The sequence below is a fragment of the Leguminivora glycinivorella genome, chromosome 1, assembly GCF_023078275.1.
Source record: "Leguminivora glycinivorella isolate SPB_JAAS2020 chromosome 1, LegGlyc_1.1, whole genome shotgun sequence".
Taxonomy (NCBI): Eukaryota; Metazoa; Arthropoda; class Insecta; order Lepidoptera; family Tortricidae; genus Leguminivora; species Leguminivora glycinivorella.
In genome coordinates, this window is record NC_062971.1 from 16,539,171 (window position 1) to 16,563,249 (window position 24,079).

Sequence of the window (24,079 nt, forward strand, 5' to 3'; positions counted from 1 at the left end):
ACTTTAAAAACAAGATAGGTTGAATAATAATGAAATAAGTTTTCTGTCGTTTTTTTTTTTTTGACAAGGATCTATATAACGGGTACCAAACTTGTAGTATCAATTTACTTCGTACCTTAAAAGTAAAATCGTTAGATTTATTGAATGCGATATCATTCAAAGATGGCGCGCTAACATGGCGGATGTAACGAGTTGACATGCGCGGCGCAGCGAAAGACGAATGTGGATACGACTATTTTAATTGCCTACCTTTGCTTGTGGAATTACCTATCTACAAAAACGTATTGAGGAATGAAAATGAATGTCATATACGTAAAAGCATGTTAGGGACGATGTATGTTGATTGATGGAAACCGAGCGTAGACCCAAATAAAAACGATGGATGGATTGTGTGAAAGGGGTGATGCTGAAGTGTCGAAAGATAAAGGAGAATGGAAAATAAAAACATGTAGTGCGACCAACCCTGACCCCACTGGAGATCAAAATTGCGATGTCATTGCGGTATGGATCCGATATTCCAATTGCCAGTGTCAAAAGTGACGTTTCTTCAATCAAAATCGTCAGTCAATTCAGTCATCACCATTGACAACTGACCAAGGGCTCAACCCAAACGTTGTCTGTTTTGTGATTTTGTGGTTTTCACCCCCGTTGAAACTCCCGTGCCCGTTGTTTGTTTGATCGTATATTTGCACTCCCTTATTTTTTAGACACATTTGGTTTGATACCAAAAGTATCTAGGTGTTGGTATATCCATATTAGTTAAACATGCGCAACTTTTTATCAGCGATTTATTATCAGACGCGGTTATATAACCGACCGGTACTCCTTCTCCCTCACACTCGGGTATTGAGAGCGAGATGCGTTTGGGCTAGAGCGAGACGCAGCATATTGCATTAAATTTCGATCCTATTCTGTAATATGTTTTGTCCAATCGCGTCGGATCTTCTCGTGTTCCGGTTCTTTGTCATCAATGGGTCGCCGGGCGAGTCCATTTCGAGTGCCTCTTATAGTTCTTTTACGATATATCCTAGTTTAATGTGAAAAGAGGAAACGCTCCTGCGACCTCCGCAAGTAATAAACCGACCGCTCGATAACGCATTCGCGTCGAAGCGAAGTATTTAGCGCGATAGTCTTTAGGCCCTTTCGGTATTAATGAGTCGTGCCCACTTCAGCTGACTGCGTCGTACGCGAAGCTACTCTACCTACTCCAGTAGTAGTTCGGCGTTCGAGTCAGGCGGTCGGGTTGCGCGCGTACCCGAGCAAAGCGGATATGTCGTTGATGGTTAAAATGTTTATAGAACGTTTCCCATAGGCGTGACAGTATTTCGTTGGCTATAAAGACGTGAAGTCGTGAAGTGCTTTGCCGAGGCAGCGACGCGCCGAGCCGGCGAGCGACTGTAGCGAGTGCGGGACAAGGCCCGAGGCTCAATAATGCTCAAATTTCTGACCCACAAGTTGCGAACGCATTCGTTGAATGAGGAGAACGTTTCCGAGAAGGTGGGTGTCGCCGCGATGGCTCTGCCGGCTCGCGTGAAGGTCACGCCGCCACCAGAAAATGGCCGCCCGACCGAGAACAAAGAAGCGGAACGTTCGCCGGCTCCCGGCCCGCTTTACTCGCACACAATTCTCCTAAAATCGTAGTGTAGACGTTGTCTGATAATCCTTCAATGGTTTTAGATGCAATATAGCGTTAGAAAGCGGGCAGGAAGTGCGGTTTATGGGCTTCAAAGGCGGCGCTCGGATTGTTCGTGTTGTTGAGCCGTCGTGTTGTTGTTACAGGTCGAGGAGCGGGACTCCGGCACCGAATCGGACGACGAGGCCGACCGCGGCGACACCGGTGAGTTTCGCCGGCCGGCTACCGGTCTGAACTATACTTACAGATCATCAGATCACACAATACCGTTAAAATCTTAGTCAAACTCTAACAATATTGCAATCGTATTAGAATCTTATAAGAAGTCAAATATTTTTGTATCTTAATCGCATAATTTCCCGTGCAAATCGGTTTCCTTATCAGTATGGTGACCTTGGGGTGCGACCTTGAGATTGATATCGGAGGTGTGTCGTGACGTGGCAGAGATGCGGGAACACACCTCGCGGAAGTGAGATCAGAACTAACCTAGGCCATGCCATGGTCTAGTTCATTCCATTTATATAATACGTACTTTCGAAAAAATAAATGATGCCATTAGGTACCTAGTATTCTCTATTAAATCTCGACTCCCGATAACTTGCATGGTTGGCTACCTTCTTTGACAATCAAGTGTCTAGATTCAGGAACAGGGAGATGGAGCTAATTTTTTACCTTGACAGTGATAAATTAGGTACTTAATGCTAGACAGAAAGCCAATGTTGTTTGTTGTATCAACCAACTAGGAATAAAGAAGCGTTGCCAATTCATTCACCTTTGGTGTTAAATTTAAAACCTGGCATTCATTTGTTTAGTTAAATTGAGAAACAGATGCCGACTTATCTGTGTTACCTAAGTCTACTTTATATCGGCAAGGTAGAATTTATTAAATATGTATTACCTACATAAGTACTTTATGGACGTATGAGCACTTGAGCAGTTTCCAAAAACTTTGTACATTAACCACGTCAGCAAATTTTAATTGATCATATTTTTTTACCTTACCAACATTTAGTAATATACAGCGTGTTTCCGGTACCACTCAAAACCTCAGACACCCCAATTGATTTTTATTTTTTTAAACTCATCTAGAGTATTCATCTTTTAATCTGATGGTTACTTTTTTTAAATTGAATTTTCAATTTTCTGTACAGCTCTACTTGACTTTTAGCTCTACACTCAATAAAATAATTGCTAACTACCATCATAAATCATAAAACTATTTATTTGTGTACGTTACTGCAACGACATAAGGTTTACCAATAGACAGCTAAGGGACCGGCCACATCAGAGCGTCGCGTGTCTCGGGGCGCGCAAAGGACGTCTGCGCCACGCCACCTGAGTGTAATTCAAAAAGCGTCTCCTCAGTACATTTTGTATAGGAAGGACGTAAGGCGCGCCGCCAAGCGGCGCGGCGTGCGTCACGCCGCCGCCACGCCACCTGGGGCGCGTCTTACGTCCTTCCTATACAAAATGTACTGAGGAGACGTTTTTTGAATTACACTCAGGTGGCGTGGCGCGGACGTCCGTTGCGCGCCCCAAGACACGCGACGCTCTGGTGTGGCCGGTCACTAAGATGTCACTGTAAAACACTTTAAAGCTTTGTCACAGTTAACTTCAAATTGGACAGGTAGGTAATCGCAGTAAGCAAATTTAAACCCAATATTCAAAATGACAAGGTTGTAATTAGGTACGAGTTCAATTTGTTATGAGTTATGATAAACATTAAGATTAAACTGACAAACAACGTCAAACTCGTAGCGGAAAAAATAATCGTCCAAGTAACCAGCCAGTATTAATACCCCCAAATACTGAAAAAGGTAACCAACCTCTAGCAATGAGATATACACAATGTTGTATTACGAATACAATAGAATAGGCATATAAAAAATAACTAATAATACTAATTTAAATAAAAAATATTACCCCCATCAAGATATATCTCAATCGATTCTACTCTCGATTCTGGACAAACGGTTTTCAGGTTTTTAGTGTTAAGTGAAACACGGTGTATAAGTCGATTTATATAAGATATATACAGGATAATTGTTATAATTAAGAAAATATAGATACTAGAAAACCTTAATGACGAAAAAAAGATTACAAAAAAAATCTATCATCAAATAAATCTTAGTAACAAAATAGGAATAAACACAAATGATTTAACTTTTTCCTTAATTTTTGTACAAACTTTTTGAGAACGGCTGCTATACTTGTACCTACTTACTTACACACTCTTTCGGTTACCGAAATAAGATTTAATTTGTAGATGGATTAACGTACTCGTCTCTTTCTAGTACCTAGATTGAATTCACATTGGGTGGGAAAGAGGCCAATGACGGCGATAAACGGCCAGAAAATTATGAGCCTAAATGCTTAGCTACCCACCTAATTCATTACACATACTGAGTGAGTAAGAAACTCAGAACGTAGGTACTGTATCTGTGAGTGAGGATTGCAAATATTACGATTGATGGATGTCGAATTGTCGACTTAATGTTATTGTCTCTATCTACAAAGTATACGCCATACGCTTAAATACACATAGGTATAATAAATGTTGTATCTCCTACTACTTTTACATTTGTTCCGGTGCCGCCCTTTCTCCAGTATTCCTAAACACCCTTTTAACTGGCGTTGGTTCGCATCCTGGTCTCTTTTTCTCCTTTTAAATTTCTTCCTAGATTTAAATACCAGCGTGCGTAGCCTAATGCACAATAGCTCACGAAACGAAACGCTCGTAGATATCTCTCTATCGCTCTTGCGTATTGGCGCGACAGAGCCAGACTACCTGTCGCTGCGTTTCGTTTTCGTTTCGCATCGTAGAAATGCCATTCGGCTACGGGGCCTGAGATCCATATTGACAAGTGATGCCAGTGAAGACCATGGCTGGGCATTAACTCGTTAATCCGTTAATCGTTAATTAACGAAGTTAACATTTCGATTAACGGATTAACTTTTAAGTTAACTTGAAAAAATGTTAACGGACTCGTTAACTTCCGTTAAATTTCTCCGAGTCCGTTAATCGTTAATCTAGTAGGGCACAGGCGCCATCTGCGCTGCGAAAAACACCTTCTGAACGCTACTATAAAAGCCCGAAGTACGGCAAATCCTATGATTTACCGGTAAATCCTAGGTTTTACCGATGTCGATTGCTAAATGTTCGAAATATTACCTAAAAAAGTTGGATTCTTCACGTGGATTTGCTTTTACTAACTTTGATTCGGTGAATCCTAAGCTTTACCATGGCGACTGTTGTAGTGATAGGGCAGCAAATTCGAGCCCTATTTACGACCACATTCGCTTCCCTAGCCTCTACCGCCCAAAGTGCCACAACAGTCCCGTCACCGCCAGCATCTCTCCTGACACAGCTCTTGGCAGTAGCTCAGGCGATCACTGCTTTCCACGTGCAGCCTAGAGTTCAATAGGCTAGCTGTACTTCGGCCTTTTACAGAAATATAATACGTTATAGTGGATACTGATGCAACTAAATATTTAAAGAAAAGTTAATTTTTTTTACGTGTTAACGGATTAACGATTAACTTTAACTTACGTTAAATTTTTCGAAATGTATCGCTTTAACGATTAACGAAGTTAACTTTTTTAGTAACGGATTAGCGATTAACGAAGTTAACTATTTGATTAACGGTGCCCAGCTATGGTGAAGACCAAGGGCAAAATATATGAAAGTGCTATGAGACCTGGCATGCTGTACGGCGCAGAATGCTGGGGCGTCCCTCAAAAAGTACGAGCAACAACTGCATACGGCAGAAATGAATGGCTAAGATGGGCCGGCGGAGTAACGCGCATGGACAGGAATGACAGGATACGTAACCAATATGTCACAGGGTCTTTCAAAGTAGCGCCTGTAGCAGACAAACTGCGGGAATGTAGACTTCGCTGGCATGGTCACATAATGCGCAGAGATGACAGCTGCTCCGTGAAAACTGTACTCAACATCAGTACACAGTCAAGTGGAAGATACAGACGATCAACGACATGGTGGTCAACAGTGGAGAAAGATTTAAGAGCCCAGAAACTTTCATCAACAACAAAACAGAATAGAATATCCTGGCGCCGAGGCATAAGGAGGCCTGACCCCAGATAAACTGGGATAATGGGCAAGAAGACATGAACTGTAGTAGTAGTAGTAAACACTTTATTGTACAGAACAAATTACATGTACAGAGAATAATTATAACGGTTATGTACAAAGGCGAGCTTATCCCTTTAAGGGATCTCTTCCAGCTAACCTTAGAATAACTGAGAGAGGAAAATAGATGGTAGACAAACACAACTAAAGTGCATCGGTATATACATATCGTCACTACTTTTAAAAAATCTCGTATCTCACGCTGTTCCTCAAAGTTAAAACGCAGAAAGTCTATATGCATTCCATACATACTTACTACAATTTTCTTTTCATTGACAGACGAAGATACAAGTTTTTTTAAAGTAGTGACGATATACAACGTGTTTCCGGTATCACTCAAAACCTCAAGACACCCCAACTGATTTTTATTTTTTTAAACTCATCTAGAGTATTCATCTTTTAATCTGATCGTTACTTTTTAGGGTTCCGTAGTCAACTAGGAACCCTTATAGTTTCGCCATGTCTGTCTGTCCGTCCGTCCGTCCGTCCGTCCGTCCGTCCGTCCGTCCGTCCGTCCGTCCGCGGATAATCTCAGTAACCGTTAGCACTAAAAAGCTGAAATTTGGTACCAATATGTATATCAATCACGCCAACAAAGTGCAAAAATAAAAAATGGAAAAAAATGTTTTATTAGGGTACCCCCCCTACATGTAAAGTGGGGGCTGATATTTTTTTTCATTCCAACCCCAACGTGTGATATATTGTTGGATAGGTATTAAAAAATGAATAAGGGTTTACTAAGATCGTTTTTTGACAATATTAATATTTTCGGAAATAATCGCTCCTAAAGGAAAAAAAAGTGCGTCCCCCCCCTCTAACTTTTGAACCATAAGTTTAAAAAATATGAAAAAAATCACAAATGTAGAACTTTATAAATACTTTCTAGGAAAATTATTTTGAACTTGATAGGTTCAGTAGTTTTTGATAAAAATACGGAAAACTACGGAACCCTACATTGAGCGTGGCCCGACACGCTCTTGGCCGGTTTTTTTTAAATTGAATTTTTAATTTTCTGTACAGCTCTACTTGACTTTTAGCTCTACACTCAATAAAATAATTGCTAACTACCATCATAAACCATAAGACTATTTATTTGTGTACGTTACTGCAACGACATAAGGTTTACCAATAGACAGCTAAGATTGTTGGAAAAATCAGCATCAGTCAAAAATCAGTCACTGTAAAACACTTTAAAGCTTTATCACAGTAAACTTCAAATTGGACAGGTAATCGCAGTAAGCAAATTTAAACCCAATATTTAAAATGACAAGGTTGTAATTAGGTACGAGTTCAATTTGTTATGACTTATGATAAACATTAAGATTAAACTGACAAACAACGTCAAACTAGTAGCGGAAAAAATTATCGTCCAAGTAACCAGCCAGTATTAATACCCCTAAATACTAAAAAAGGTAAACAACCTCTAGCAATGCGATATACACAATGTTGTATTACGAGTACAATAGAATGGGCACGTAAAAAATAACTAATAATACTAATTTAAATAAAAATATTATCCCCATCAAGATATAGCTCAATCGATTCTACTCTCGATTCTGAACAAACTGTTTTCAGGTTTTTAGTGTTAATTGAAACACGGTGTATATATACACATAATATACATCCCTACTCTAAAAATGAATGCAATACGTATACCTAAATACATAAATAATAATATATATTTATATAAACAATAAACATATATCAAAATAATAATAACCGCACACGACCACGTTTAAATTTTTTCTTATTGGTTTTCATGTGAAAGCCATAATTTCTTTAATTTTGACTTCAGCGATGCTACTGACTGACACTGTCTCAATGGGGCTGGCAACGCATTCCATAGCTTCACAGAGTATACTGTGAAACTATGAACTGTTTGTCCTGGTAAAGAATCATATAGGTATACGTATGCCTTCCGAATTCCGAAATTTAACTTCGACCTCCTGGAATTACACCGTCTTTGTTACTCTCATAAAAAAAGGTTACACTACCTAATATAGACATTGGCTGAAACCCTAAAAACGAGGAATTGAATGATTTTAGCAAAGAGAAAACTAGTGGCCGCCACACGACACTCTACGGGACTTGTCTCCTACCTCGAGTGTTGTCATACATCTTATATCTGCTAGGGATCTTTTAGGCAGTTAGTGCAGTGCAGTTACCTCCTCCGATCCTAACTATCCTAAGACCCGTTAGCTATTTAGGAACTTGTGTGTGTAACCTGCTCCAAAGTTCTTATTTTCTTTTGTCTGTTGACTGTCGAGGGCGTTGTCATACATGCTATAATTATTGCTGTGCTTTCTCTTTTTTAACCGCCGCCCTTAAATCTCAAGGAAGGTGGTTCTCAATTCGTCTGTATTTTTTCATTTTTTTTTTTGAAAAAAAAATTTTTGATTGAATGTATGTGCATACAGATTGGTCCCATTTTTATCAGAACCCAGTTCTGATGATGGGATCTTGGAGAAATCGAGGGAACTCCTCAAATCTGAAAGGCATACATATAGTGATTTTTGTGTTTTTAAAGGAACAGCATGCATTTACGTCCGGAACCGTAACATTTGGTGCAGTGGAACTGCTGATGATGGTCAGAACGGAACTCCTCAAATCTGAACGGCACACTTATCGTGACTTTGGTATTTTTATAAGAACAGCATGCACTTACGCCCAGAACAGTGACATTTGGTGCAGTGGAACTGCTGATAGTGCTGATGAAGATCAGAACGAAACTCCTCAAATCTGAACGGCACACTTATAGTGACTGGTATTTTTATAAGAACAGCATGCACTTACGTCCGGAACAGTGACATTTGGTGCAGTGGAACTGCTGATGATGGTCAGAACGGAACTCCTCAAATCTGAACGGCACACTTATAGTGACTTTGGTATTTTTATAAGAACAGCATGCACTTGCGTCCAGAAGAGTGACATTTGGTGCAGTGGAACTGCTGATGAAGATCAGAACGGAACTCCTTAAATCTGAACGGCACGCTTATAATGACTTTGGTATTTTTATAAGAACAGCTTGCGTTTACGTTCAGAACAGTGACATTTGGTGCAGTGGAACTTATGATGATGATCATAACGGAACTCCTCAAATCTGAACGGCACACTTATAGTGACTTTCGTATTTTTATAGGAACAGCATGCATTTAAGTTCAGAACAGTCACATTTATTTGTTACGACTTGGGAGATTTGTTTAGTTAGTTTGTTCTCTTTGTTATGCTTACATATTGAGTTTTCAAATTTTGTCAAGCTCGATTTCTTATAATCGGATATCGGATTCATGAGGAATTGAGGAAACTCTTCAAACCTTAACGGTATACGTATATCCATTTGTGTTTCCAATTCCATCAAATAATCAAAGATTTACATTAAAAGCAGTTTTAAAAAATACCTACATATTTCTACATAATCCAACATTCGCAAGTACCTTTCACCAGAACCCCAAAAGCGGCGGTTTGTTTTTCTTAAAAATTATTTAATATTTTAAAATTAACTAAATAATTTTGTGATTTCTTAAAACTTGACTCAATAAATAAGTCTCTAATTTCTTGTCGGAAATTTATCGATTCGGTACATATTGATAACCATGATAACAGCTGTTCCATTATTTATTTAAAACGACCGATACTAAAAACATGCACGTGACACTGTAAACAACGTTATCAAAACGACTATGCAAAAATCGCTGTAGGTATACCCAACAATATCGCATACATATTTTAAAATAAAATAACGTCACCACAACAACCCATAGTTGGATGTTACTCTCACCCCCACTGCTTGTAGAGGTACTGTACCTATCTTTTAACCGGTTGGCAAAGACTACATCACGTCAGACACAAAAGAAAGGTCCAGAAAGACCTTTTATTTTGAATACATTGACAGACGACTTTGACACTAGGCGGCGCCTGTAACGTCCTTCCTTATTATATAAGTTCTATGACCAATTTTATATAATTATATGGATTTTTTTAATGTGGAATAGAATATTCCATTAAAGGACTCCAGCGTCAATAATATTTACGGTGCTTAAGACCAACATTGCAATGACTCGACCGTTTTTCAGTTTTCTAAGCATAATACGAGCTCAGCTCACACAGCACTAAAACTAATAAGGCAATGATGCAGATATTCTATCTCAGAATCACTTTGCACCTTTCCTTTTTCTCAAGTGCATGTCATGTGTTTCTAATCATGAAGTGCTGTTTTCACTAAAATACAAAATACTCAAAATAGCAGACTTAGCTAACTAGTAGAGTACCTAGTGTAGACGTATCTATATACCGACAGATGATTGACACAGGCGCTAAAGCCCAACCAACCTTCTATCTAATCATCAATTCTATCACCATGTTATTATTACACCGATAAGCTTCGTAAGATAACAGGCCAAGATATCTGCCCATGAGTTCCGAATCCGGATGCACAACTGTTACAAAATAAATGTGTAGGCCATGTCAGGTGACTGACCCACAATACCTATTTCAGAATCAGATATGACAAGATGTTTTTGACAACAATTGGTATAACTAGATTAGCCAGAAACGTCTGCAACGGATACTATATTAAGTTTATATCACTTATCTTGAAGTGGGAAAAATTATATTGGGGTTCAAGCCCCACCCAAGACAGTGAATATTTCACTGTTAATTTATCCGTATGTTCATGAATATGTATATACTTAGGTGAATGAATAACAGAAGAAGTAAACAATATAATTTATAAAACTAGATAATGCCGTGAAATCGTAGTGATAATAAAATGGATTCGTATCTCACTTCCTGTATTAATTTTCTTATCAATGTAATGGCTGTATTGCACAGAGATAAGAAAAATTTAATGTCTGATTTATTTATCCTTAAAATTCGAGGATAATAGGTATCGAAAGGTTTGCAATTACACCAAATTTTGTAACAAACAGTAATTAAATTGTTGTTGTTTAATTGTTATTGTTCTTAGAGTATAAATTGTTATCAATTGTAATCAGAAGTATTTAATTGTGATTCAACTTTAACTAATCAGTCGTAGGTATTATTACATCATGATTGAACTCATAATTAAAACTATTTTTGACGGAACATATCATTATTGACTAAGATACCTAGATATGATATTCCTAGATACCTAGGTAGGTATGTTAAAACAAACGTAACTATAGGATAGAGATAGAATATGTTGATACAAGACAGCAAGTCCTCCATGAAATCTCGCTTTCGCATTGATATGTGTAATATATGTAATAAGGCAGTATACAATGTTGTATTAACCTCACTGCGTAAGAGAAACCTTTAACACTTCGCTGGGTCTTTCTTTACTCCCACTAGCAAGTCCGAAGGTTGCTATTTACTAAGTCAGGTTAAGTGGCTACTAGCTAATGTACTAAGCGAAATCATGTTACATTACTATACGTTTGAGGAAGGTAACAACCGAAACTTTAAACAGTACCTACTTAACTTACATGGGTGAATCAATCTTTTCATTATCTCTTCTTTGCCAGCAAAAGTTCGTATACTTTGACTAAATAGGATAAGAAATTTTTATTTGGATTTAGTGTAATTAAATTATACTTATTATATTAAAGACAGATTTACAAGCTACGCAATACAACATGGTTTATCCATACAAACGCTCTCGACTATTTCTTCCCTGGTTTTTTAAGATAGAGCAATGATTTTTTGAACACAGATTGTTATTATTTTTATCTCTGTCGGACCGTTTTGATTTTTTTGATATTCTGCTTTTTAAAGACTCTAGAGCCAATCAAAAATTTCCAAAAACGGCCTTTTTCATTGTGGCGCAAAAAAAGGTCCAACATAGATTATTTCATTGTTATTCAGATTATCAAATTTTGTTCCGATTAATTATGTTTTGAAGGAGGAAAGAGTCGAGAGCGGAACCTCGATTTTAAAGATTTTTTTGAAATATATTTTGACTGAGTTGTTCTTAATGGACAATTTTTTTTTCGATAAATCTAATTAATAATTAATAACACTTGTATATTTAACTAAAATTCCCAAGTTGAAAGGGGGGCTCCTTTCCATTTTAGCATTTTTCGCTACCGTGTCCTCTTAATAACTTGGTTTCAAGCAGAGACCCAGTGGACATATGTAGCTGTCTGTCACTTTTGTATGAAAATAGTGTCTCTTCCACTGGGTCACATATTTTTTAATTAAAAATAGATTGTTTTTTAATTTCTGCCTGATCTGATACGTAAAATAAGGATCTTTATCCACGATGGACAGATTAAAACTCACAAAAATAGAACTAGTAATAAATAAACCCAATTCTTGCAAAAAGCAAGAAAAAGTTGATTCACCCACATTTATTTTTAACCGTCGCCTCATATCTCTCAAGGAAGGACGGTTCTCAATTAGTTTTTTTTTTTTTTAATGTTTGTTCCTCGATATCTGCGTCGTTACTGGACCGATTTTGAATTTTTTATTTTATTTAATGTATATGCATACAGATTGGTCCCATTTTTCTCAGAACCCAGTTCTGATGATGGGATCCTGGAGAAATCGAGGGAACTCCTCGAATCTGAAAGGCATACGTATGGTGATTTTTGTGTTTTTAAAGGAACAGCATGCATTTAGGTACGGAACAGTGACATTTGGTGCAGTGGAACTGCTGATGATGGCCAGAACGGAACTCCTCAAATCTGAACGGCACGCTTATAGTGACTTTGCCATTTTTATAAGAACAGCATGCACTTACGTCTAGAACAGTGCCATTTGGTGCAGTGGAACTGCTGATGATAGTCAGAACCGATCTCCTCAAATCTGAACGGCACACTTATAGTGACTTTGGTATTCTTATAAGAACAGCATGCACTTACGTCCAGAACAGTGATATTTGGTGCAGTGGAACTGCCAGACACCAAATTTCAGTGATATTTTTTTTGGTGCAGTGGAACTGCTGATAAATGGTCAGAACCAAACTCCTCAAATCTGAACGGCACGTTTATAGTGACTTTGGAATTTTATAAGAACAGCATGCACTTACGTCCAGAACAGTGACATTTGGTGCAGTGGAAGTGGAACTGCTGATGATGGTCAGAACCGAACTCCTCAAATCTGAACGGCACGCTTATAGTGACTTTGGTACTTATATAAGAACAGCATGCACTTACGTCCAGAACAGTGACATTTGGTACAGTGGAACTGCTGATGATGGTCAGAACCGAACTCCTCAAATCTGAACGGCACACTTATAGTGACTTTGGTATTCTTATAAGAACAGTATGCACTTACGTCCAGAACAGTGATATTTGGTGCAGTGGAACTGCTGATGATGGTCAGAACCGAACTCCTCAAATCTGAACGGCACACTCATAGTAACTTTGGTATTTTTGTAAGAAAAGCATGCATTAAGTTCAGAACAGTGACATTTATTTAGTTATGTTTGTTGAGCATATTGAGTTTTCAAGTTAAAGTTTGTCAAGCTTCGATTTCTTATAATCGGAGTCATGAGGAATTGAGGAAACTCCTTAAACATTAACGTAATACGTATATTCATTTGTTTTGCCATTAAAAAAATACCTACACATTTCTACATAATCCAACATTCGCAAGTAGCTTTCACCAGAACCCGAAAGGCGACGGTTTTTTTTTCTTAAAAATTATCTAATACTTAAAATCTGGAATTCCCTAATAAATTTTCGATTCCTCCTAATTTACTGGCTTTACGCCAAAAGGGTAAAATGTAGAACAGGTAGAATGACTCGGTCAAGTACATTATTTGATGTAATAACATAGAATACTGGCAATGGCATTTCTACGACGCGAAACGCCACCGAAACGCCGCAGACATGTATGTAAGTCTGACTCTGTCGCACCTATACGCAAGAGCGATAGAGATAGATAGCTACGAAAGAGATATTATCGTGAGCGTTTGTGCATTCGGCTACGCACACTGGTGCCACGACACGCCACTACAGGAGCTGGCACTATATTAGTGGCACTAGTGCCATCAGGCCATCACGCGAGTACAGCTCCACGTACTCCACATATTTATCAACGTCGTCACGCAGTCTGCCACGATCCATATCACCACGCCACACCATTATCATGCCTATTCGCAATCACGAAGGCGTCAGTTTCGAGTGTATTCCGTTTTATCTACAAAGAATCGCAACAAAAATTTTCCACGGTTGTGGATTGTGGAGATGACGATTGCCATTGGACAGGACAGGATTGATAGTCTCTATACATTAATTGCTTTGACATTGTGTATTCGCTGATTAAATAATTCATTTAGATAGTGTTGTATTTGCCAAATTGATACGAGTATGAAGTATATTAGTAAATAAAATGGACTCTAAACGGTTTATGGGTAGGTATACATATAATAATGACAGTCGCTCCTCAGCCAATTATCAGCATCGTCATCATCATCAAGCTACGTTAGCCAACATGAATAGCAGCGAATGCAACAACGCTCTAGAATGATCTGTCATCCTGAAATATAAAACAAAAAAACTGTCTTTCATTATTCATTGCACCCCTTGGCAGCGTTAACGGGGTAAAATATGTTTCTTTATGCGAGAAAGCTGCGCGCGCGAGGTTCGCCCTTTGCCTACCTCAGAAGCTTCTCGAAGCAAGTGCCTTGCCTCGACGCCGAACGCGACGTTTTCGTATTTAGAGATAGTTTTATTTGGCCACCTTTTGACGCTCCTAACGTACCACGCCTTCTGCTGGTTAATGGGGGGTACGACGTGGCAATTGGCGCCCCATATCAACGCAAGGCCCATCAGAAAATCGTCAAGGTGGCACTATTTGGGGCTCCAGAGCATTCATTATTCTAAATATTTTATTTAATAGCTATACATAGCTCTATTATTCTCTTATCGTTGTTGACTGTCACACTCATTGCAGCTTGATTGCCGCTATCTTTGCGACCCGGCGTTTATATTTACTATTTATATTATTTTCAACGTTATGATTTGTCAACATGATGGTATAATGTTCAATTGATAAACCACGAACATCTGTTTGTATTCCTGATGGAATTAGTTGTTGAATTAGACGATAGAAAAATATTGTAGTATTACTGTTGGCATAAAAAAGTATAAAAGTTTTACTCTACAAATGTAAAAATAACCTAATCACAAAATTAAAATTAAAAAAAATCGACCGCGACCTAATGTACCGATTTTCATGAAACATGGCTAAGAACACTCCCGACTAACTCAACTTTCAAATAAAGAAAACTAAATCTAAATCGGTTCATCCGTTCGGGAGCTACGATGCCACAGACAGACACACACATAGACAGACAGATCGACAGACAGGTCAAACTTATAACACCCCATCGTTTTTGCGTCGGGGGTTAAAAATACATTCGTTCCAGGTTGTCCAGCTAGATATATTATGTTTGGCGAACCGGCACTTGTAATTACAAGAAAACACACCTAATACATACAAGAATTTTAATTTATTCCTTGTGCTAAGTTAAATACTTCAGTGTACGGCCTTGAGTATTATGGTTTAAACAGTGTATTTGCTCAGGTGACAGTAAAAGCGGTAAGCAATACTTGACCGCCCGCGTATTGACGTTTAAGATAAGACTTACTTAGTATGTACAGATTGTAACGGCTCCCATTTGCCACACATGAAGTTGATGAAGGAGTTAAATAGCGAAATTATATAAAACCCAGGTGTAGGTGCCGCGTTCAACGCCTAAGTGGTTAGCGCTCCAGACAGAGGAACTGTCGTCGGACTATCCACACCGTATCCAAGATAACCGCATCTGACCCTTTAACCAACCACCTAACGAGATTTTTTCAAGATATTGGTCGATAGGTACTCTTCGCTATGAGACCGTTCGCTGAAACGACTAGGCATTGGGACAATGACCGTCGAATCAACATCCCACATGTTATCCGTGAGCCTAATCTGAGTTAGGTTTAGTAGCTCTTGTATATATTATATATGTACTTATTTGTAGATGTAGTGCAGTTATGTCAGCTCGATCGAAGTCGTATCGAGTCAGTGTAGCCAGATCTACGGAAAAGTCTGTAGATTACGGATGTCAACACAGACTCGATTTTTTTGAAATTTCTACGAATTCCAATAAACACAATTTTTTACTAAATTATACATGTAAGCAATAAAGTAGTTATTGCGAAACGTGATTCCCGTCTGTCACGCTTCGGATGTGCTTCGGACTCAATTCGGACTATAGCGACTATTTATACTTTTGCGTTTCGTTTCTTTTCGTTTTTCGTTGTACACGTTATCACGCTGTACAAGATCTAACTTTCTAAGGCTACACTAATGTAGTAAAAGGGAACGGAATTGAAGCGTACCAATACCTTTGGTAGGTACGCACTGTAATAATATGGCGAAAAAGTAGAAGTGCTACATACACTTCTACTTTTCATTACTCATTATTTATGCTTCAATATAGTCTGTCAAACAGAGGTGTGTCACAGTAAAAAGGCGCGAAATTTTAATTCTTCGTATCTTTTAATTATCCAATTTTTTTTTAATTTTCCGCTTTTTCTAGAGACGGAATCGGCCATAAAAACTTAAAAGAAAAGTCTGTAGAACTACGGATTTTTTAAATTGCAATCTACGGAATTCTACGGATATTTTGGCCGCAGCCTACAGATTTACAGAATTATAATCTGGCAACACTGTATCGAGTCCAATTTATCGAGTCGAGGTCTAGATTAGGGCTCTGGATATTCGGTACTACCCGCCGATCCGTGCGCCCGGCCCCTTAGCCCCGGCGGTGCTAAGCGTCCGAACTACCCGAACCCGCCGAAGTCCGTTCCCGTGTAGTGCCGTTCGCGCGTGTAGTGCCGAATCGGCGTTCGGGGCCGGACGGCCGGAGGCACGGACTTCGGCTCCGTTCGGGTACCTAAACCAGCAGTGCCGTTTGAGTACTTTGAGTTAAGGAATAAGTTAATTAATTTTAAAACTTATGTTATATAGCGAACGGATACGAATATAATTCAAACATACTTACTTGTTTTATTTGAATCAGTACAGAGTCATGTTTTTTGCATTTTCTCCCGTTATAATGATTTATATATTATGGTGATATTCAATACAAATAGTACAAAACGTATGATACCTATTCTTATAGGCCCGTAATTCGCCAGGCACACTACTGGTATTTTGTGAAAAAAAGAATTGGGTGTTTTCTTAAGACAATTACGAAAAGTAGAATTTATGAACTTAATTTCTCTCTAGGTTATCTAATACAAGTCTGAGCAGGATAAGGATATTCGGTATGTGTGACAAATACTTTATTATGTAAAATTGTATTACTTAATTATTTTATGATTTTTATCGTCCCTTGGTGCATTACCTCCTATAGCTACTGTATATTGACAAATAGCTTTATATTCATAAATAGTAATAATATATTAATTAAGAAATTGTCAAGATGCCGCCGACGACAGATACGTCTGGGAGGACATCATCATCATATATTGACAAAATAAATAATAAATAAAAATACATTTCAATTCATGAAATATATTTGAACTATCGAGTTACCTATTGGTTTTTATCTAAGTTGGTAGGATTAACGTCGCATGTGAAGATAAAGGTAACAATAACTAATAATGGTTCGTGGGCGGCACAATAAAACAGCCGTGGTAATTTTAACTGATAATAATGACAATAACTCCGGGCTTCCCTTTGACATGTACAAACTTTTTGTTTGGAAAGTTCAAGATGTTGCCGCACTGTTTTACAAACAAGAATGGTATTTTTTTTATTATTTTGGAGGGGACAACTTTTGAAGTAATAAGTACTCATTTAGTTATTAAGGTTTTAGTTTGCATTCGCAACACAGTGTGTCAACGTATTTTTCTTAATTCAGCTGTTTTTATTTGTTGTTAAATCTAGTTTTTGTTCTTGTTGATTTTTCTTTGTCCTTCTTAATGTTGTTATAACCTCGTGTTATAAATTGTGAAAAATGAAGAGAAGTTGGGTGTGGAACTATGCCACTAGAGTTGGTGAAACAGCTCTGTGCAACTTGTGCAGTCATCGGGCGAATAATAAATTTTCGTGCCGTGGAGGTTCAACGGGATGTATAGGAAGGCATCTTAAAGTTGTCCACCTAAAATCTCCTAATTTGAACGAGTAAGTACTATTTTGAATAATATACCTATTTAATATTACGTGAATTGATTATTTCTTAGGTATAAACAGTAGCGGGTCAAAATCTATCATACTGGTTATATATTCAGAGATACACACACCAATAGTGTATGTTACTAATATTGAGCTTCTTATTATAAAAACTCAAAGTAGCAAACCCTACCAAGAATATAATATAGATGGATTGATTTGTCTATCTCAGAAGTCGTTAGTATGGTATGAAAATTACACCACATCATTATTTTACTATTTGAGGCCCACGGGGCTACTCTGCATAACTCGGGCATACGAATGGTTAAAAAAACAAAGGGCTACCCTGCGTAACACGGGCATACGAATTGTTTTTAAAATGACAAAAACAATTCGTACGCCATGCGCCAGAGTTATGCAGGGTAGCCCTCTGGGCCTCAAATAGTAAAATAATGTGTTGTGATTTTCATACGAATGACTTCTGAGATTGATAAATCAATACATCTGTATTATTATATTGTTAGTAGGATTCCCTATTTTGTGTTTTTATAATAAGAAGTTCAATACTTATTAGTAACTTCCACGAAATTGGTGTGTGTAAGGTGTCTATTGCGCCTCAGGCTCTCGTGGCTGCCCACGGGCCACGTGCAGTGAATCCTGAGACTCCTAAGTATTCAAAATTTCAAATACATATGTGTAATGACGGTATAATAGTTATTTATTTGATATTATAGTCTAATTTTAAGAATTTTTGATTTGTCTTATACTTTTAAACGAGCAATTCTTGTATATTTAAAATAGAAACGAGCGAAGCTCGGACGCCCAGATATTTGTTTTTGATATATAACCAGTATGATAGATTTTTTGCGCTGCTTTAGGTATGTAACTATGTATGCATCCTAAAAAAAGTTTGAATTATGGTTATCTGCGGGTTTAGCACACTAGTTAGATAGACTTTATCGCAACGGTGCGTCCCTATCACAGTTACAAATAGTGCTAAAAGGACGGCCTGACGGTATACCGTTTATCGTGCAACTATGCTTGCCTACCTGAACAATATTATTGATTAAAATCACGAGTTCATAATTCTGTTTTATCGAATAATATGTAAGTGTATTCATATTAAATAGTTACAGATCACACTCGTGTATTAGGCCCGCTGACCTTCAAATACACAAAAATATTTATATATTTATTCATAACTCAATTATTTATATTTATTTATTGGTAGCGTTTGTTACGGAGTACCCCCCAATATGAAAATTTTTTCACTGAACTATTATTGTCAGCTAAACAAATATTTCATCCGCTTTATTTTTTATTTATTGCAGAAATGCAGTCGTTGCCGATGACACTACAATGCCAACCGACGCAGAAATTCCCGGTAGTAGTCAGCAAAATGAAGATGTTGGACAGCCACGGGCAGTACAAAAACGGAGGCGTTTTCGTCAAAGTCAGTCCTGCGACCGTATATCCTGTAGCATTGACAGAACTGAGAAACTTCACCAAGCTGTGGCCAAACTAATTGCAGTGAATCAGCTACCGCTATCTTTCTCAGCAAGCGAAGGTTTTAGTTAATTTATGGCTGTGGTTGAGCCCGGCTACAAAATAATCAAAGAAGATGCGCTAAAACGCAGGCTTCAGCTTCTGTCTGATGATTTAACCAACAAAATTCGTGAAAAATTATCGAAAGCTAAAAGCATAGCCTGCACTGCAGATATTTGGTCGTCACGCTCCCAGGAATCTTACATTACATGTACAGCAAACACTATAGATGATGAGTGGAATTGTGAAACAGTGACGTTAAGTACACACGAGATGGAGGAAAGGCATACAGCTGAAAATATTGCGAATGAAATAAATGAAATCACTGATAAATGGAGAATAACGTCTAATCTCACGGCAGTTGTGACAGACAACGCCTCTAATATTGTCAATGCTGTTGCATCGGTGGATTCATTAGAAAAAAACAGTTTGACTTGTGCTGCTCACAGTATTCAACTAGCTGTCAATAAATCTTTACTTATAGACGACGTGGCAAATGTATGCAGCAAGGCGAGCAAAGTCGTTGGGCATTTTCGCCATTCTAATGTAGCAGCTAAAGCATTAGAAGATATGCAAGAACAGCTACAGATGAAACAGCTTCACCTAATTCAAAGCTGCAAAACAAGGTGGAATTCGACTTACGAGATGCTAGATCGCCTGCTGCATAATAGAATTCCTGTAATAAATGTGTTGAATGACCGCACAAAAACACCAACAAGTACAGCGCATCGATTAGAAATAATTGAAACAGAATGGTTTTTAATCGAAGAATTGATGAAAATTTTAAAACCTCTGCAAATGGCCACCAATTTACTTTGTTCACAGACACACTCACCGGTGTCAATGGTGCGACCACTGTTACAAACACTGATTAAAAATCATTTAAATGATGACAACAGTGATTCTGAAACCGCTCAACGTGTCAAAACAATAATCAAGACAGAAATAGAAGGAAGATTTCAACTAATCTGGAACCAAGACAGCGAAGTTAACGCTCGTCAAATTGCATCTTTGCTCGACCCCCGGTACAAGGATTTATGCGACGAAAATGCTGACGTTAGGCAGCTTATAAGGAATAAAGTTTTACTTAAAATACAAAACATCGTGCCTATCGAATCGGGAGAACCATCTGCAGAAGACGATGGCCGTAATATAAGCGCATTGGAATACATTTATAAAACAAAAACTTTCTCAAATATGCATCCTTTGGAGCAATTCACCACATATTTAGCAGAACCACAGATAAGATTCGACATGGACCCTTTTCAGTGGTGGAGATTGAGGACAACGAAATATCCAGCAGTAGCAGATCTTGCAAGGAAGTACCTTTGTATACCGGCTACCTCCGCTAGTTCCGAAAGAACATTTTCAACTGCGGGAAACATTGTTACTGCAAAACGAAGCTGTCTCCTTCCTAAAAACGTTTCGCTGCTGGTATTTTTATTCCAAAATAAAAAGTTATTAGATTAATTAACAATTGAACCATGATTGCATTGATTGTGAACCAAATTTTTGTTGATTTATACATATACGTATTGTTGATTGTGTGTTTTTAGATAAGTACGATTACTCTTTTTTTATTATTAAAATTGTTAATTTTTTTTCTAGTAAGATGATTTTTTATTGTATTCAAGTTTATTGACATTATTTTAAGTAATCTTGTTTTATTAATCTTAATTAGACGTTTTAATTGTTGTGCATATTATGTACCTGTCTCCTAAAATAAATATTTGTACGGGCATTTTCAGAATTTGGGACACCCCAATTAGCGAAAGTTGTGAAAAATTAACTCACTATTAGTTTCGTGACGATAAATTAAGCATGAAATATCTATAAAAATATTGTTTTTGTATTAATAACATAAACTTTAAGCGATAATCAACATTCAGAATGTGAAAAAAGTAATTTTTTATACAGATTTTATGTTTAACTGTCGTCAGGAAACTGACAGCAAGGTAATTTTTGTTAACAACTTTCGCTAATTGGGGTATCCCAAATTCTGAAAATATCCATAAAAGTACCGTGAGCTGCCAAATTGCATTAAGAAATTATGAATGATTTCATTGATGAATTCGCCATGTACTTTTGCAGCTCAATGTACATGTAATTATTAATATTATTGAATGATGAGCCAAACACATTGTAGTAAGAACGTGATTTTTTTTTTCAAATTTTAATAAACCGATTCATATACTACCTAAGTTGTTTTATTTTAATACCTACAGCTTCTCTTAAATTATAGGGTGTAGTATTATAACCTTTTAAAAATTTTCCCCAAAGCATTGAGTCTGTAACTTTACTGTCACTCTAATCTTTTTTTCTCTTTCAAGAATCTAAAAAGATGAGACAAAAAATAAAAATAAATAAAAAAAAAAATAAATTAAAATCTAAAAACGTCTAGATTTACTTAGCATTCAGTTCGTGCCGTGAGTTGCGACGGTCCGATTGCGTTGAATTAAACATCTTTCCAAACCTGGATGTATTAATTGGTTGCCATTTCTCCGAAGCTTAGGTTCTCAAAGGGAAAGCTAGGGTTCACCACAACACAACATAACAATTTTTTCATGTCGGTATACTACCCAAATAGGCTAACAAAAAATATACTTACCTACTTATTACTTGTTACTTGTTTAGTATTATTGCATGTATGTGCATGCAAGCAACACTTCGACGTATAATAATCTATGCCCTTATTGCGATATGCGTTCTTGACTGTGTCCTGAAGGACGATGCCTATGAGGAATCATAGGTGCACATTTAAATTCTTATTAGATTACATTTATATAGATTCATCATGACCCGAGTTAAGTTGTATAATAAGTTTAGGTTTAAGAATTATCATTTTCCATCATTATAACCCATATACTTATGGCATGGATAGATGATAATCTACACCCTCGGTATAAAACTAGATACATTATAATACCCAGCAATATTTTATCGCACTAACAACATCCTATCAGCAGCACTTTCTTGCTGTGCCAGCCCTATGGTAGACATTTAGCTCTATCAATTGGCATTTGCGCGGTGAATGGGCCCCCTGCCTGCACAAAAACCACTCCCGCGCCGACGAGCGGGGCCGCCATTGTGGCCCGTGCAGAGTGGGAGTGAGACCATTGCACACTTGCGCTTGCGTGGCTCTTTCTTCGACTCTTTTTATCCTTTTGGGTTTTGAGAATCTTGAAAGTTTAATGGGCAACTCACTTTTTGAAGCAGAATGGCTGTCTGTTTCAGAGATGTGTTTAACTTTTTGTTTTTAGGGTTCCGTACCAAAAAGGTACAACAGGAACCCTTATGGTGCGACTCTGTCCGTCTGTCTGTCCGTCTGTCACATTCCTAAATATCTCGAGAACTACTAATGCTATCAACTTGAAATTTGGAATACTTGTGAACATTGTAAACCTCTACAAATAGAAAGTATAATTTTTTTTAATATATTAATTTTAATCGTAGAAAAAGGCCAAAATGAAAGGGGGGCAAACTGTAAATTTCAAGTTACTAGGTCAAGTGGGGTATCGTTGGAAAGAGCTCAAATTGAACGTAAATAAGCTATTTTTTATAATTTTTTTGTTGTGGAAAAAAAGAATTTTGAAGGAAAATGTAAAAAAAATACCGTCCCCCCCCTTATCTCCGAAGTTTACTAACGAAAAATTATGAAAATTTAAGTAAACATTGGTTTTATGCTATATATTACAGGAAAAATATAATCGTGTTTGTATTTTGAATACTTTTTTTTTAATTCACAAAAAACTTTTCAGATTTTTACTTTCAATTTACCCACCCTTGCGGATGTATATCGTACTTCAAATTAATACGAGATGTTACGTAAACCATCTTCTGTCCAATCAAGTAAAAACTGTTTAAATCGGTTAACATTATAAAGAATTATCCCTGAAAAACCAGGTCGCGCAAATTAGTTAGCAAATTGACCGGGAGATGGCGCTATACACTATAATACTCATTAGTGCCTATACTTTTGTCTTCTAGTCAAGTCATTAGAGTTATATGAAAATATGAGATTATTTTTACTAGGTCGTTTGAAAGAAAGTTTGTACGGAACCCTCGGTGGGCGAGTCCGACTCGCACTTGGCCGGTTTTTTCAAGCTCCCGTTTATTGTCTTGCTTGTATTTAATTTACTGTGTTAACGCCCTGCAGTGAGCGAAACGCAACTGCCATTGTCGCACTATTCGTACTACTAATATATGGAAGAGTGATACAGAGACACAAGGCGTTTCGTTGTCGTAGACTTGTTTAGACACAATTGGTTTCTGACCGACTTGACAACAATATTTGCTTGTCAAATAATATAATGTGCCTAATTAATTTATAATGGAACGATGTGGCTTACTTAATCGAGAAAGACCTTTGCAGTGAAATTTAAGTCGGTGCACCCGCACTTCGATCGCGGTATCGATTTTCTCTGCGCCAGCGCTGCTTACGCTACAGTGTTTAGTTTCAAATTGGTTATACATGCCATAAGATTACCAGTTTACGATCGTTGTATCGACTATCGACTCACGGTTGAATTTTAAACACACCACCCGTCTATTTAGTATTTACGGGTAAGTTCCTTTTGAAAACAGACCTATGTTTATACTATGTACATATTGATTTGTATGTACTTTACGCTTATTTATTATGGTGATAATTTTGTAAG

General features: G+C 37.5%; 1 protein-coding gene across 3 annotated transcripts in view; it reads left to right on the forward strand.

Annotated features, from left to right (window-relative positions):
• The first annotated feature begins 920 nt into the window (after positions 1-920).
• The window catches only part of LOC125233021, an 80,942-nt gene continuing 57,783 nt past the window's right edge, over positions 921-24,079 (forward strand). Inside the window, exons 1-2 of one of the 3 annotated variants that reach the window (XM_048138884.1) lie at positions 921-1,497; positions 1,780-1,837. In XM_048138884.1, the coding sequence (XP_047994841.1) occupies positions 1,432-1,497; positions 1,780-1,837 (124 nt within the window). In that variant the 5' untranslated portion in view covers positions 921-1,431. The remainder of the gene's footprint in view (positions 1,498-1,779; positions 1,838-24,079) is intronic. The other 2 variants (XM_048138879.1, XM_048138878.1) reach the window with 2 other exon arrangements.